This window comes from Netta rufina, assembly GCF_964035555.1.
Source record: "Netta rufina genome assembly, chromosome: 2".
Classification (NCBI taxonomy): Eukaryota; Metazoa; Chordata; class Aves; order Anseriformes; family Anatidae; genus Netta; species Netta rufina.
Window position 1 is genome coordinate 32,309,846 of NC_140124.1, and position 17,999 is coordinate 32,327,844.

The window sequence follows — 17,999 nt, forward strand, 5'->3', positions numbered from 1 at the left end:
CAGTTGTTTTTCACTTGGTTGTCATCCCCATGAATTGATAGGGTATAGTAATTTTGGATGATAGTAGTAATTTCTGATGATAATAATAGTAAATACTATCATATGTTTATCTTTTGCAAATCTGAAATCCAAATTAGGACTAATCCACGTCCTATGAGCAGAAGAAAAGTACAGTATGTCCCCATGTACTGAAGTACCAGAGTAAAATGGAAAAATACTGTTACCTCCAGATCATAAATGGGGATTTAAAATGAGTGGGCAATTGTCACGGAAAATAAGTGTTAAAAAGGTGGCTATATCAAAAGTGTCCAGGGACACTTTTTAAAATATTTAAGTACCTAATTTTCCTCCATGGGAAGTGGTGAAGGTTGGCTCATATTCATTGCAGGGAATAAATAATTATGTGTAGTATCTCAACACATACTTCTGCTAATTTATTATGATGCAGACCTGTGCAAAGAATACACAATTAAAACTGGCTAATTAAAATGCAGTTGGTTCTAAAAAAAAAACTTAGAGAACTTTTACTGCTGATCTGCATAAACATTTTTATATCCTACTTTATTTGAAATTAATGCAGAGCTAGTAAAAACAGCTGTTTTATGTTTTTCTTCTAAAAATCTTAAAATGTGTAAGATGGTTAGATGCAATAACACCAGAAAAATGAAGATAATAGAGTGCACACTTCAGTTCCAGTGTGGCTTCAGTAAGGTTTTATTTGGCGTACCCAGCTGCGTATACAGACGCAGTGGAATTTGGTTTGTGAGGAACCTACAAAAATTACACAAATAACTAGCATTTTTTTAATGAATAATACACAGACATGCACCTGCTTCAGAGACTCGATAGATTAGTCTTGCAGCCAATAGAAAAGCCCCTTGGAATTCAATTACATGGCTGAAAAACAGAAAACAAAATCATGGCTATACTTTCAGAACTCTAACCAGCAAAATGTTAGCAGTTCCTGGGCTGAGCTTTTCCTGAGGATTAGATTGTTTCAGTTTGTTTTACTTCCCTGTGTCTTATTGAAAATTTATATTATTCTATTCTATTCTTGCAGCTGGAGCCTCTCCCGGAAGATATTGTGCACCAAATCCCCAATAAGAATGCAATAGCTTCTTTAAAAAAGACCACTGAAATTCAAAGTATGTTCCTCAGTTTGGGTTGTTGGGTTTGGGGTATTTCTTTACTGTTAATTAATGTCATAGAAATTAAACTGTGTTTCACAGAAAACAACAGGCAAGCTTTTTATGTATAAACCCACATGCTGTGTCTAGTATGTGTATATGTATATATATACACACTTTTGTTTCTTTGCCATCTCTTTGTTTGTACTATGTATTTATCTCTGAAGAATTAAGCCACTTTAATTATTTAGAGCTTTCTGATGCTTGAATATTCCCAAATCTCTCCATTCCAGATTAGTTTAAATGAAATAGGTGTTTCTCAGTGAGGGATATGAATAGACAGGTAAATCAGAACTCTAAAAAATATTTCTTTCAATCTGTGTAGTCCTTTACGAGATACTCACTTTAAGGTGTAGAAGAATGTGAAATAAAATGTAAAAGCTCAAATTGGCACTGATCCCTGGAACAATGGTGACAAATATGTTGTGATTTTATCCTATTTCTAGTGCAGGCAATACTTTGCTTCATTTGTGTGCCTTGCTTCCAATCCTTTATTAACCAGATGATTTGAGGCTTTTGCTCTGCCCTCACAGAAGATTTTTCACTTTGCCATCAGTTGCCTTAATACATCTAAGCAGACCTCCCTTCATTTCTCTAATCTTCTGCTCTGTGCCATTTTACCAAGGCAGCAGGAGCTTCCTGACTTCTACTGTTTGCTGGCTCCTTAACAAAAACAAATGGATAACAAATGTTTTTATTATGTTAGGCTAATCACAAATAATTGGGAGTCATCTCTATAAAATAAAAGCAGCTTTTAAAAGGGACATCATGCATTATCCACTGATAATGCAGTACTTTTCAATCTGACGTTAGAGATGATGAAAATTTATTGTAGATGTATAATTCATCCTTCATATCTAGTAGTTACCAGATATGTATGTTCTCTAAGTAAATCAGCTGTATATGATACATTTCAGTATGTTATTTTTAGTATATGTACATACATACATGTATACATATATACATACATGGATATGTACATACATTTGTACATACAGTGGTATGTCCTAGGGTAGCTTATGAGGTAGTGCCTTTCTTAAAGTTCTCCGTTAATGTGGGAGTCAGCAATGTAAGGAAATTTAAATCCTGTGCAAGATAGTATTGATTTACAAATGATAATAAGGACTAAAAGTTACACACAAGGAACCAGAGAGCTTAAAGACAGCAGGAAAGAATATCTAAATCTGTTTGGAATTTAATGTATGTGTTAAATGCAATACATGTTTAAATGTAATACAAGTACTTAATGAAAAATGAATCTGAAACAGACAAAAAATGGAGAGGAAAAAATAAATAATATTGGATCTAGAAAGGCATAGTGTTTTACCAGCAATGCTTACACATCAATGATGGCCATTTAGAGAGAAGGAAGAGACTTAGGAACAAGGGTATGTTGTGTGTCCCAAAACACAGTCCAGAGCTCAGCAGAATGGCTTAATTTTGCTTGTTCAGAGCAAACTTTGGTTTGAGCAGACCCAGTACAGTCATGGCAGTCCAACAAACTTCTGAAACCTATGCCAGGCTGCTGAGGATTCGGAGGTGTTTGTACATAATATTTTTGTTTGTCTGTTTGAGTTTTGGTCTTATTTGTTTGTTTGTTTGTTTCCCAGCTATTACCTAAAAAGTTATGTATGCATCATTTTGTCTGGAGAGAGGCTGAGTATTAGAAAGGAATGTGTGTGGATGAAGGAAAGGAATATTGAGGAAGTTTAGTGAGTTTTATGCAGGATGCATAATTAGATGGAATTGAGAGAAGCAAGTACATGTTGAATGTTACACAGTTATGCAGACTGAAAGTGGTGGAGGTGGAGGAACACCTACAAAGATGTTGAGAAAGCCTGCTTTTTCTAGATGACTGCATGTGTCTTGGGCCTATTTCTGTGAGCTAACATTGATAATGAATATTAGCAATATTTTAGACAAAAAAAAGTCCCTCCTTTGTGTTTTTTTCTCTCTCTCTCTCTCTCTATATATATATATATATATAAGATGCAATACTTAGACAATGAAAGGAAACTTTTTTTTTTGTAAGTGGAATGGAATTTGTATAAATGTTTTGTTTGTGACAGTGATCTAAAGCTCTTTTGGAAATGTAATACTTTTGGAAGTAGTAGTTCCCACACCCTTGTAACATGGTATTTCTAAACAATCCTGTTCATTAGCTTTAATACAACCCCCAAAACAAATTTTTCAAGCAAGCCATGGTACACCATATCCAAAGCTATTGGTGAAAGGCAATTACAAATTCTTGTAACCAGGACAGAATCATTCACTTTTATTATTTCCTGGTTACAAACAGTGCTCCCACAAATCTTTGAGGGGGACTTAAGCACATATTCATGCTGAAAGCCAAAGCATGTCTAGAAGACTGATTTGGTTTCACTGTTACTTCTTGCAAACAGTGATTGCTCTTCAAGTTTTGTATGAATGAAACCAGTGGCATGCTCCCTTCTTTTCCCTGTACTCCACAATGTTATCAATGAATATAACAGGACTGGTAGAAATCCACATCCCAGCATAGTACAGTGGAAACAGCATTTTAAAAGGTATGAGCAGTTTGAGGTAGATGTGTCTCCTTTAAGCTCATCTAATTGTCAATCCACAGCATACCTGGGGTTCCTAACAAAGCTCCTTTGCAGCTGTGATTGCCTCTCTGTTCCACAAGACTTTGCCTGCAAATCTTTTGGTTGAAAACATATTCAAGCACTGTGTGCTTTGTGCACACTATATATTTGTTGTTCTTTGTTAAGGAAAGCTTGCAAAGCTGTTCTGCTTACCACAGGTGTGCATAAGCTTTCTGATTTTAAAGAAAAATCTACCGGTGCTTTTTCACCAGCATCAGAAAGCCCTGCACAATGTACCTGCTACTACCTGGATGCTATTCCTAATTGGAACTGCTTTAAAATTTCCTCCCACAAACCACAAACAGCCTGCCATGTACTCCCCTTTTCCGAAACCCTCCACTGCAGGATAGGTGCTGCCACCTGCTTCCTAGCCAGACTCTGCTACCCCTCGCTATTGCTGAAATGCCTCTGTAACACAATTCGCAGTGCAGGGAAACATGAAAAATCACTGATCACTTGGGAGTGAAGGGCAGTTAAATGGGCACAGAGAGCTTGCTAATATGCTTGATTTGGCCCTGAGTTTTAGTGTTACAAGAAAGCCTGGATTCAGGGGGCAGCTGGTGTGTGAGCCTGTGTGTGAATGAACGAATGTGATGTAGCAATCCTCACTGATGCTGTTTTATTGTTGCTGCAGGAGAGCAGCACAGTGGTAGCTGGTTACTAATATTTTATTTTATGAATAAGAGCCCTTGAAAACTCCAGCAGTGAACATGGGTTCATTTCTTTTATAGGCAAGAGGGGGTATTATTCCCATGCCAACAGATTTGATTTTCTTGCACATCTGTTTCTGCAACAAAAACCCCACCCACTCTGTGAACATTTAGCTCATAAATTATAGGGTTTGAATTGGGTGTATATTGCAAAGACTGACTTTTGCACACATGATCTGTGAGAACATTGTGGAATGCCCATATAAATTTTTGTTTGTTTTTAGTGTATTTTTTAATGAATAGAGAATATGGTCTCTGAACACAGTAATAATAGAGAATATTTTTGTCTTGTTTTTATAAAATTTGCCAGGCTCCAATCACTGAGCCTACTGCTATGTACATAACTTTTTAGCTGTGTCTTTCATGCTTTTGGAGCAAAGCCAACCTTCTAACACTTAATCTCAACTTTGTAGGATACTTAATACACTTTACATTTTATCCCCAGAAGGTCCCTGTTATTTAAAGATTCTGCTAACTACTCAAACGTGCACACTATTAGAGTTCAAAGAAACACTCTGGCCATGCTCACTGGTTGTTCTTGCAGATTGACTTGGGCTTTCATCTTGCAATGATATTTTTGAATAAAGACATTTTCAGGCTTTACTGACAGCTGCTTTCTCACTGGAGGGAAAAGTTCATCTTTGAAAAAGCCTGAAACAGTGCTGAGAGCCATGTTACCAGTGAGGGAGTTTTCAGCAGCCTTTGTGCAGCTCAGACAGCACCACCACTGACTGGTCTGGCCTCCCAGCTGTCAAAGCCTCCAGCTACCCTCCGGATAAGCACCTCTCCTCAACCTGCTGCCCAGCTGCCAAAATTCTCCTTTTAGCCCTTGGAAAAGTCCCCTACTTGATCCCCTGTCTTTCACAGCTGTTGAAACCCTCCGTCTAATTCCCAGATAAGTACCCTGACCCAACCTCTGCAGCAGCTGCTGGAAGCTTCTTGCTAAACACTGCATAAGCACTGGTCCAGAGCTCCCAGCCTTCCCAAAGCTCCTCGTTTCCAGGTGTCATCCAACTGGCAATTAGTGAGTGCTTGGTGGATTACTGGGTTGTAAGAAATGCATATGTAAATTCTTACTTTTCACTGTGTCACCACTAATTGTCCTCCTTTTCTTAACAGCTCTGCAGTAGTGGGACATTTTTTATGTTGCCCATAAGTCACCTGCCACTACTGTTGGTGTGACTCAAGAAGCTCATTACTGTCTCTTCTGTTGCAGGCTGAAAGATGAGGATGCTCGTGTTTTAAATCCACTGCTGTGTTTTTGCACTGCAAACTAGAAAGCTCTATTCCTTATGATATCTGGCAACTTTCCAGCAACAGCCAGTTCATATATGAAAGTTTTAAAGAAATTATTGTTCTAGTATACGCCCTGAGGGTGGAGGAGAAAGAACATCCAGGACTAACAAACCTGATTGTTCTGGCAACATCACTTCAGTCCAAGCTGGCATTTCTGACTTTTTTTTCCATTTCAAGACAGTGCTGTGTGAGCATGTTGTAAAACAATGTTCATTTTCCTAGTCCTATTTATTGTGTATGCATCAGCTGTCTGCAATACCAGAGCTTCTAGGTGTTAACCCTGCCCTGAACTCCCTTTACCTTGTGAAGATAAAGCCAATAGCCTGTCTGACAGTATGAGTTCATTAGGCTGCATGTTACTCCGCCAGTTTATTACCTTCTGGGGAAGGGTGTGACACAGCCCTTGGAATGAAAGTGCTTTCCAACTTGGCATTTGTAGGTTCAGAAATATACTTCGCTGCAGTTTGAAATTTCAATTGTGCTGCTTACACTGCAGTGATTTAAAATTATAATCACCCCACGTTGAACTAAGTGATTACTATGCTTGAACCACCATGCTAGCTAAAATTCCCATAAATTATGATGTATGTTTTCCTTAGGCAAGTACTGGAAGTCAGTGGAGCCATATTCTGTGCCAGTGGATTGTGCTCTGGCTGAGTCTCAGAAACGAGAGAGGGAGGAGACAGAAACAGTATCTGCTATGGCCTCCCTTTCAGTGGATGTTGAACAGTGCTTTCCTCAGGAAGGCAGCAGGTAAGCATATGCAATTATTCCAGAGAGCAAGGCTTTTACTCTCCAGTCACACGAGATGCAGAAGACAGTTAGACTAAGACTTATTTCAAAATTGTCTGCTAATTGAGCTACCTGGAATTTGTCATTCCTGAATTTAAATTCTCCCTACTTGGCTGCTGGAAACAGAGGTATGCTATGCTAACATATTTTTGATGTGTGTAATTCTTTACTAAGTTTCATGAGTAGTAAAACAACCTTATTTTCTCCTCATGTCTAAAGCTCTCTACTATAGAAAAAGTGCACAGTTGGCATTACCTGTATGAAGATAAGAGACATGTTCAAGTGTAATCAACTGTATTCTTTTTATTGGAAGCAATTCAAAACTGTTTTAGCTTTAACTTTCTAGGAAGGCATCTAACACATGGTCAGATAAATTTAATAAGGATGGACTTAAATCATTATTAAATGATATCAGATAGGCATTAAACATTACTTCCCTGGAAGCAATGGAACAGGGCCAGTATAAAACTTAAAGCAATACTGACCAGGATCAGGGCCAACATTTTCTGCCTACTGTGCTGAAGGTACCAGCTAAGAAAGGAAAGAGAATGATGTTTTTTCCAGCTTGTCAGCTGCTTTTCTAGGTTAATGAACATTGCTTTCATTTTCACAGCCTGAGAAAATGATACAGTAACTGCTGTTGGTTTTCTGCCAATTAAAGATGAAAAAAAAAAGGGGGGGGGGGGGGCTACTGAAGACTATGTGGTCTACAAAACAGTACTTGTTCAAAGTGACACCAGGAATCAGAAGAGCCACTGCAGAAGTTCTTGGGGTTTCCTATTTACTCATCTGAAGGACAAACTTTTCTGTCCTTCTCCAACAGAGGAAGACCCAAAGTGCAGGGAACTGTTCAGTTTCCGTCATGCAGAGAAAACAAGGGAGGGAGGAGGAAAGGAGGAAAAACCCTTATAAGGAGACTCATCAGCTCCCTTCATGCTGTGGCTTGGAGATGCAAAACAACAGGAAGGAAAGGAGGGAGCTCTGGGTAGGCAGAATGATGGTGGGAGTGGGGCCAAAAGGATCCATGGTCCTATGCCGTGACAGCAACTTGTTTGATTTGGTTCTGGACTCCTGCACAGGCTCTTTTATTCAGAACTGGTCCAATAAGCAGCTGAAAGCATCCAGGGGAATGGTATGGACACAGCTAAACGCTATAGCTGCATTTGGAAGTGAACGTCTTTCACAACCATGAGACCATCTGTCAATAAGTTAGCATATGGGGCTCAAAGAGACACACGAGGCAGAGCTAGCTAGTAAAGTTAGCAGTTTTTACATAATTACCTTTCTGACTGAAATTACGTTTTTTGTTTGTTATGGCTATTTTTGGACTAATATTATTACAAACAAATCCATAAAAGCTTAGGGAAGGATCCACTGATGAATGTGAGACATATTTTAGATCTGTGAGTGTGTAAATCAGTGCTAGGCTAAGGAATAATGCAAAGTTTGTCATATAGATTTGTGACAGCCACAAGACACTTCTGTTAGCCAGGGACTGAAAGCTGGGGATCCTATTCATGTATGTATGCACAGCTCTGAAAGACATGGAATTTTAATTAAAGTGTTGGAACAAAAACAAAGTAAAGTTTTAAATTGTGTGAAAAAGGGTCTGGTTAATTTTGTATATTTTTATATTTCTCTGAATAACCAAGAACTGTATTTGTTATGAGCCTTTAGTCACTTAAAACTACAGCCATCAAGAGCAACCACTGATCTTACATGACTTGAACAAAATAACCCTTTGACTAATGCTGTACTTAATTATTGTATTTATTACCTACCCACTGATAACCTGTGACAGTTTCCACCCACTCTGAAAACAGCATTTCAGAGCAGAGCTGAGAGAAATGGAAAAAAAACGGATGTGCTGAAATGTACACAAGTGCAATTCATGTGGCTGCCAGATACATTACACTTCATCAGTCCTGGGCTCTTATGGGGGTGAAGCCATCATGATGAATTGTTCTGTGGAAAAAATGGCTTCGTTTGAAATATCTTTGTTGCTGCAGAAGTTTTTCAGTGGCACAAATAAATCTTTACTTGCATATATCCCTAAATCTGTTTTCATATTTGTATAACTCTAAGTTACCCAAAGTTACCCAAAGCCAGAGAGCAACAGCACAACATAAGCATTATCTCACAGAGCCAAAAGTGACACCTAGGTTTTGTGAGGCTTCAGGATATCACCCTCTTGGCTTTCTTCCTGCTGAATGTAAAAAGGAATATGGGATCAAAAAGGGTCACCCTGACAGTCTGATTTCAAAGGCGCAGGCCACAGAGCTGCAGGGAGACCTGAGGGGACCTGGCTGCACTTTGAGCATGAATGAAACTCTAGCACAGGACTATAAATCCAGGGATTGATTTGACATTGCACACTACAGTTCCATGCCAGAATAACTTCATTCATTTAACAAAAGCATACTGTTCAGTTCATAGATACATACCAACACAAGCTGGAGTAACATAGTGATGTCAGAACTTTATTTTTCACATTTGTTCCATTTGTTACAATTAATATGATACTCCTTCTCTAGCCCCCTTCTATGACAACTGTCAGGGCTGCGGGGACATGAGGAGCCCTTGGGGCTCTTAAGTGCACCCCTCTTCCCTATTGTAGGTGGCAGTCAGTTTCTGAAGATCTATTGAAAGCCTTTGCATTGAGTATTTTGGGGGAAAAGTTAGTTGTGGCTGGCAGGGCAAGTTCAGAGCAGAAAGTGCCATGGTGAACAGGGCAGCCTTAAAGGTTCCTTCGTTATGCCAGGAGCCAATTTACTTTCTCTTAATAGCCACCATGGCTAGCCAGGCTGATAATTCTGTTCCTGTTTCATTGAATAAATGACAGACATCCTGTTGACTTCAGTTTTGGATGATTGGGCCTGCAGATGAAGAGTGGCAGCAAAACTCTCTTTGCGGGAAACTCTTGCCAGTTATGTTGGAGGATATATTGGTGTTTGAAGTGAGATGACTCATTTTAAACTCAGATTTGGGTAAAGCAGCTCTTTTCCTGGCCAAGTCATATCTGACTCATTTACCACTGATGAATAAACGATAAAATGCTCCTGGCTAAGGCCCCTCTTAAGTTTTTCCCTTTCTTTCTTCTCTCTTTCTTTCTTTTCTTCAAGTAACAGTGCAGATTTTTTTTTTTTATTTGATTTTCTCTGACAGGCTAAATGAAGAAAACTGTGAAAGCTGCTACGCTTTTTGTGTTTAATTTTACCAAAGCACAACTCTGCATTTTAAGATTCAATTGAAACTTGATTACAGACTTCAGAAGAGAACAGATATAGAAAAAAGCCTTTGTGGATAGGAAAGAAAACATGCATGATGCTAACAAAGATTTAAGTACAGATGCAATTAAAGGAACCAGCGTGCCCTAGAAAGCATTTCTAACTACCATAACTTTTGTGTGTTGATAACTGCTTATTCCCTAAGTGAGATATAGATTTAACTGATTAGAATTTTGCTTTGGCCAGACATCTGTTTCAGAAATCCTGCTATGAAAATATTCAATACAATGCTGTCCACGATACACTGGAGCTTCTGTACATTTCTTCTTAAAATGGAAAAATAAAAGGGTGTGGAGGAAGGTCTCTGGCACTTACTACTTTTACAGCAAACAGTAAATCTCGAGAATGACATTTATCAGGATTTGACTTTATGGCCTTCATTCAGCCAAGCATAAGTTTTACTCAAATTGAAATGAAAACAAAGTGTCATTTTTAGATATTTCTCTCACTGTTACTGAGCTATCAGTTGCATTTTGAGCTATGCTGCAATATATTTTATAGCAGTAAGACTGGTTGAATTGTGGGGTACAGCTAGCTGCCACCTAGGCCCACATTCTGTGTTTGTGCATCAGCTCACAGAGCTTTGCTTAGCGTATTGCTGTTTGGGTATCCACTTCAGCTGGGCTGAAGAACCTGCATCTACCCAGCCATAGCCCACAGGATCTGAAATCACAACCAGGCTCAGGGGTCAGAGGATCTGCAGCCTTATCTTGCCCACCTTCCTCTCATCCCCCGGTGGAGGTTGCCTAAGGAAGAGAACTGGGAACAGAGATGTGGAGAGACAGCCCTGCCCTGCTTAGGCGCTAGGTCTTGATGGCTGTATCTGACACATACTGTGTAAAAGCTTCCAGGGTATCTACCCAGGATACCTTCCAGATATAAATTTTTCAAAGGTGTTTTTCAACAGTCTTGCAGTTTTGGTGTTCAGGTAGTGAATCCCACAGCTTCATCAGGCATTGCACTTCTTTTTCTTTGCTCTAAACTCATTACCTGGTAAATTCACTGAACATTCTCTAGTTATGAGAAATCAAAGGATTTTTTCCTTACATTCTTGTCCATACTTAGCTGTCTCAAGACATTTTATTCCTCCTGGTATGAAAGTAATTTCTTCTAATCATTCTTCCTGCCCCTATCTATGTCTTTTCTATTCCAACTTTTATTTTTCGATGGTGTAAGGACTGCATCCAGGACACCAGGTGTTGGGCATACTATGTATTTATAAGGAAGACTAATGATGCACGTTTTTGTTGTTTGTTGTTCTCTTCTACTCTCATTAAGCTCTCAGTAATTGCCATCACAGTATATAAACAATTAAATCTGTCCTTCCCCCTGCTTTGTGTATTACTTTGTATCTGTTTACCTTCTTTTCCACTCAGAAATGGTGCTATGGGCTTTAGGTCTGTCTAGTATCTGTAATTTTGCATCATTAACAAATGTTATCATCTAAATGTACTGGTACTCTGCCACGTCTTCTTCAGGTGCTGTGGAATACCCTTCCATGATGAACATTCACCAGTATTATTATCCATTTCCTACATTTGATGGTTTGTTAATCTATGTCAGGACCATCTCTCATAACCTAAGTTCCTCAGAGCACTTGGATAAAATTTTAGGAAAACTTTCTTTGTGCAGAGGTATCACTTGATCCCTCTTCCTTCAGTTCTTTCAGAAACTTCTAATAAATTTGGGAGGCTTGACTTCTCTGCAAGAGTTAAGTCTTAACTCATAGCCAAATTACTATTATCTAAATGCCTATTAATTCTGTAATTTATTATAGCTGCTATCAATTTCCCCAATACAGACTTACTGTATGTCCTGTAGTTTCCAAAATGGGGATTGCATTTCTTACCTTCTCTATCTCTACCCTCTCTGGATTCTGAATTAAGCAGTGGAATATGCTCAGTAATTATTTATATAGAAACATCATGATTACATTCCCTTAGAACTCAGTGGACAAATATCATCTGCTCTTAGCAATTTGGCAATGTTTAATATATCAGCTTGTCCTAGTGCTGATTCAGTTTAAGACAGTTCATCTGCAAATAATAAGATCTGCCTGATGCTTCTCTAGTGAACAGAGATATAAATAGTTCATTTTGCTCTTGTGGTTTACCTTCCTTGATGCTCCTTTTATGCTTTGATCATTTCTTCTGATGTATTTTGAAAGATCCTTCTATTATTACTTTTTATGCCTTTAACATGTTGATCTTCAGATTCTCCTTTTGGCCTCGTTGTTGGTTTACATTGAACTTGCCAGTGTTTCTACTTTGTTTGCCTTATTTAGTCATGACTTCCTCTTTTGAGAGCTTGTGTGTACTTACCTTATTGTGATCTTAAACGGTGAAGTTTTTTTCCTTTTAGCTCCTCTCCTTTGATTCATACAGAGTCAATTTTTACTAGTATATACACTTACCCAGGATCTCTAATATGATGACTTAAGGCACTCTCCAAGTCATCTTCATGGTTTAGAAAGGTACTTCTTTTTCCCCAGCTCTTTGCTACCAGAGGATCACTTTTCAATTACAATGCTCTTCCTTGAGACAGATGAGTTAAATTAGGAACAGATTATGGCATAAAACAGCCATACCCCACCAGAAAATCTATCTTCTGTTCAGCGATTTTTTGCAACTTGGAAGCATACCTTGATTTTTTATTTTTATATGTGTGATGATGTAGCTATGAGGAATCCCTGTAATTCTAATTTATAAAATAAGGAAAGATAAATGTTTGCTTTTTTGGATGATTTACAGGATTTATCTGTTTTTAAATGTTGACTTTTTTTTTTTTTTATGCAGATATTAGCTATTTTAAATAACATTAAATAATATGGTTGCCATTTACTTACAATAGCCACAGAGCAGTACGTAAGATGTCACAAGTTTAGCCAGACTTTATCCATATGGCAGGATTCTCTCATCTACTCCAATTGTTTTAATATAATCATTTGTTTTAGCAGTAACTACAAAGAGACTATTTCACTCTACAAGAGTGTGAACTGCATATAGAGAGAGGCATAGGTGAGCACCCTTTATGGCATACCCAAGTAATTAGACCAAATGAAAGAGGGCTCTGCTCCTAGGCACTTGCAATTTCAGTGAGCCACCATGAAGCTTTATGAAAAATCACAGTTGTGATTCTACATTCATTACAGTCCCAATCTGTGCCATTTGGGATCTGCCAACCCCACAGATCAGCCCAAATCAGACCCAAGCTCACAGTTACATTTCTGAGGAATTAGTCAGAGCATACAATATGGGTTAATTTTTTTGCCTGTTTTGTGTTTTTATGCCAACTTCTTGTCAGCTACAGAAAGACAGACTGAACTGATATAACTAACAATGACATAATTAAGGTAACATAAATTTGGCCTGTCAGACTCTGCCCCCTTGATTTTTTATTTTATTCTTTGGAAAACTTTTGATTTCAGCTGAATGGGTATATATTGATTCACCTCTCAGTGTTTTTCTTTCTGTGCAAAGGGCTCTAAAACTTTACTTGCTCTCTCCCAAAGCTCTGGCCTAAGCTGTTATCCCATAAAGATGCATGTTTTTAATGGTAAGCTGTTGGATAGATCCAGTGACTTCTCTTGCACCAGTAATTTGAAGTTAAAGCACACACACAAATCTTCAAAGCAGACTGGAGAAGGTTGAAAATACTCACACTGAGAGACAGCAGCTGGATTTGCTAAGGCACCTGAACCTCCTCTCCATTTCCAAAAATAGCTTAGCATCTTGTGCTTGCATATAAATATTTCGACTGGTGCCTAGGCTCTGGCTGTTGCAGAATATTGGGATGTTGTTGGAGTGTGTTGGAATACACTAGGACACAGCACTCAAGGTTAGTCCTGGTGCTCAGAAGTGCCCTCATCAGGGAGAAATTGCCCAGGACTCAAAACTATGAACGTGATCATCTCCGAGTTGTGCTACGTTCATGAGAATGCCAGTCCTATAGGCCAAATACATGTGAGCAGACTTGCATGTACTTCTTCCCTATCTCTTTATAAATAACCCAAATATCCACTTCCAGGAGTTTTCCAGAGCTCCATTCCTTCCTACTCTGCCAATCTCCAATTGAAATCTATTGAAAACTATTTCTTCCCATTCATTTATTCACAACACAACATAAAAGCTTAACTGTTACCTGCTTTCAAACTGCTGTCATCTCAGACAGCCTCATAAGTCCCCGAGTGTTTAAGAGGGCCTACTATGCTTTTACTTTATGTCAGAGGAGAAGCAGGTCCTCCAAGAGTGGCTGGAGAAAGTGAGAACATGTAGTCAGCACAGGAGTGATATACAACGAGCATGGTCTGTACATGGAACATGTTCCTTTACTATACCTGAGGACCTGAGCAGCAGGCTGAGCTCCATCCCACCTTGTTGCCAGTGTGCTGCCTCTGCCAGTGTGCTGCCTCTGCCACAAGCCAGAACAATGCAAGGTAAAATGAAATGACAACAATTATTATTTATTTTTTCTAAAGATGTCTCAATAAACATATTTTGGTAATCTTTCTGGGCTTCTACTGCCTGTTGAGGAGGAGTGATGCCCAGCTGCATCTGTGCATAGGCAGGACAGCGCTCCCACCCAGCTTTGCTGTGTCCAAAGTGGCCCCTGCTGCAACCTTCCTTGAAATTGTGCTTCACATCCCCACTCAGAAACAAGGGAGCTGCAGTGATTATTGTAGACATGAAAATGTCTCCACTGTATAGAGAGGAACAAAAGATTAGAGATTTATAGATTTTTTTTTTCTGGTCACTAACCCTTTGGAAAATGATTAATCTGAAAATCATCTTTTTCATATAGCACTCATTCAACTTATTTTTCAGTGTACTAGCTGTAATCATTCTAAATCATAAAGGAATAACCTGTATAAAGCCATTTAGAGAGACACTTCTGATTTTTTCATTGGGAAAGACTTTAATAAAGTCCAGATTAATTTAAAGTTCTCTGGCTTCCTTGCTAAATAAACTACAAAAGCCCATGCAAGCCCCCATTAATTACTTCCCTCCCCACTGCTCCCCATGGGATCTCATGAGCTTGTATTTTCTGAGGTATTTTTTACTGAAACTAATCATTATACTGGCTTATCAGATTTAACTGTTAAATGTCTGATTTATTTATTAATTTGTGTTTACTTTTTGCCCTCCCCTCATTTCAGAATTGCTTGAAGTGGTTAGTTTTAAGGAGGTCTTAGACTCATTTCTGTACTGTGCCCTGTCAGATTGAGGTGACAAATGCTGTGTCAAAATTCTTACGCCCTTCAAAAGTGAGGTCTCACCATGGTCTCAAAAGGTCCCCATTTTATAATTACCAGCATAATCCTTGGTTGCAGTAGCTTGTTAGGTACAAGGAATTATGTCACTTCCCAACGGCTCAGTGTATGTCCCCATTTGATACTTACTGGATGTTTTAGAGCTCATCTTGCCTAAGCTGAATGTTTCCCAGAGGCTTTCAAATAAAAGACACTTACGATGAGATACTGTTAATGGATATTTGTCTATGGCAGTGATCTGTTAATCAGATTTAGAATTTGGTCTCAGAAGTTGCAGGCAGGCAGGCAGCCAGGCAGGGAATTTATTAAAGCACAGAATCAAAAGTCAGAGGACTGAGGAACTCCACAAGAAATGTTGCTAACTACTTGGCTACCAGTGAACCATTTTGTTTGAATGGTATGGGCACACTTAGAAAAACAAATGCATGTATTTTTAGTTGCAGATGCTTGCAAAATAAAAGTATCACAGCCATTTTTTTTCACAAAATTATTTGATTCTGTTGACACAAAGCATGTACATTTCTGGACAAAAAGTTATAAAATATTCTGACATATTTTAATATAAACAGGAACATTTTAAGTGATTGCTTGGATCTAAAATGTTTTTCCACTTGACATTTGTTTATACTTCCTAGGAAAGAAACTCTATTTATGGATAACTGAATAACACAAATAAACATCAGAGAGAGCTGAAAAATCAGCTTTGATTATGCATGAAAATCTACAATGTCATTGTGTACTCTTGTGCCGTATTCTGATTGCCTGTTTATTTTTACAGAGCTGCTGGCGAGCCCATGGAAGAAGAGCCAGCCTTGTGAAGTGCCAAGTCCTCCCTGATATTTCCTGTGGGTGACATCATTGTGTATCCCCCCAAAGCACCCTCAGACATGTCTTGTCTGCTGCTTGGGTGGCACGGATCAGATGGAACATAAACACTGGGCACAAAACTCTGAATAGCAGCTTCACTTGTTCTTTGGATGAACTTGAAAGGGCCCTAAAGATTCCTTAAATGTAACCACTACAATTCTAGAGTTACAGTAAAACAGGCCTGGGAGAAAGAGCCTAGAGCATGCTTTTTATATGCTGTTTGACCCACTCACCAACATGAATTGTGAAATAGAGTATTACAAAATTCTACATGATAGATTATAGATACAAGAGTTGCGACAGCCAGCAAAATACTTGGTAAACTCCATGAATCACTTTCTGACACTTTTTACTGGGTAATTTTTTTCATACTGTGTTAAACTGTTAATAGAATTTGTTTTCTCTGCTTTGTGTAATGAAGAAAAAAAAATTATTTTACATGCTGTTTTTTAACCCCTTGTAATGAGTTCTTAGCAGAACGAGTAAAAGGTGTGTAAGCTAAGATGAAGGATTTTAGCTAAAGGGAAAGTACTTCTTATTGTACTATAAATCCCCCAAAGTACTGTGCTTGGTGGTGCTTTTTTTTTTTAATTTTCCCTTTTCCCGGACATATCTCCCCATTTTATGTAGCCTTTTCTATCATAAAATCACATTCATGATTCCCTAAAATGAGCGACCTTCTGTCTTTAAAAAAGTGCTATACCCACCGTAGTTGACAGTAGCTCTCACCAGATGTGCAGCAGCGATCAAGTAGTCTCTGAAAAATGGATGGCTTTCCAAATGTGTTTTTAGTTTGTTCCAAAATGTTTCTGTGTCCTGACTCTGAGAGCAGCAATCAGCAGCGGCTACATGCAGCTCATTTGGAGCTCAGGTGTTTCCGTGGAGGTTGTGTGGGGAGCGTTTTTACAGGTTGTCATGTGAATACAGACTAATTCTTTTATGTAGTCCTGCACCGAGAGAGCTGATGTTGCTTACGAAGTTTCCAAGGGTTTAGGCTTTATTTTAGATCCCCCAAATGCAGCAAGCTTTCCCTGCAATGTGACATTAGCTGTTTAATTCTGTGTTGGTGAACGTAACATAGAGCTGTGCCTTTAGCTGATAATGAACGCTTAAACTATTACACGTGTTGCCTTACCGTCAGAGAAAGAAATAGGGCATGTATGTAAAACGACTTCAGATGAACAAAATTGTGCTACAGCAACTTTTATTTTGTTTACAACTTTCTCACCTAATGAACCCTTTGAGATACCTTGAAGTATTCTGCTTGCAGCCAGTATTTGATAACTCACTCGGCTTTTAAAATCAAATGATGTTCATTTTTATACATTTTCCAAACTGAAAGTATATATTAAAGCCATAAGTGAAGACTGTCATGCTTTTTATTCTGAAATCTGAAAGAAACCTTAATTAAAACAAGATTTTGGTGAAGGCCATGATATGAAAGATATGGAACAATATGGTTTCAGTTATAGGCAGACTCAAACCTGTAAATCAAAGATGAAAGATTTCACTCAAATAGAATTATATAATTCTCTTTTGTTATGCAGTCAGACTATATCTTTCATGCATTTGGGTTTGTTTATGATTAGCATTTTAATTTTAAAGACTTTTATTACTTATACAAAAGCTCTCTGCTACAAGTTAGAAATCTGAGGCATGCTTTGAAAAGGGAAATCTAAAAAAGGAATGTCATTTCCTATAACGCAAAGCAAACTTTTATTCTAAAAGGCTTACTCTAAAATGGATGCATGCCCCTCAGAAAGTAAAATAAAATTTTACCTGCCATTTACAAGCCAAAATCATGCTCATTTTAGTAATGCAAAGGGTCCCAGCCGGCTAAATTAACTCCTGGTGCAAGCCACCTTGCCTGACTTTGAGCTGTTCTGAAGGGATTGTTCACATGACTAAAGCAATCAGAAGTTCACCCTATATTTTTAGCAGACTTCTGATGGCAATCTTACTTGCCA

General features: G+C 38.4%; 1 protein-coding gene across 1 annotated transcript in view; it reads left to right on the forward strand.

The window, feature by feature from the left end:
- Nucleotides 1-15,983, forward strand: part of LOC311207152 (histone deacetylase 4-like) — a gene marked incomplete at both ends in the record, with an annotated part of 105,794 nt that extends 89,811 nt beyond the window's left edge. The window contains 3 exons of the mRNA XM_084283053.1: nt 1,061-1,145; nt 6,417-6,570; nt 15,944-15,983. Coding sequence (XP_084139179.1) covers nt 1,061-1,145; nt 6,417-6,570; nt 15,944-15,983 — 279 coding nt within the window. The remainder of the gene's footprint in view (nt 1-1,060; nt 1,146-6,416; nt 6,571-15,943) is intronic.
- Nucleotides 15,984-17,999: the final 2,016 nt, after the last annotated feature.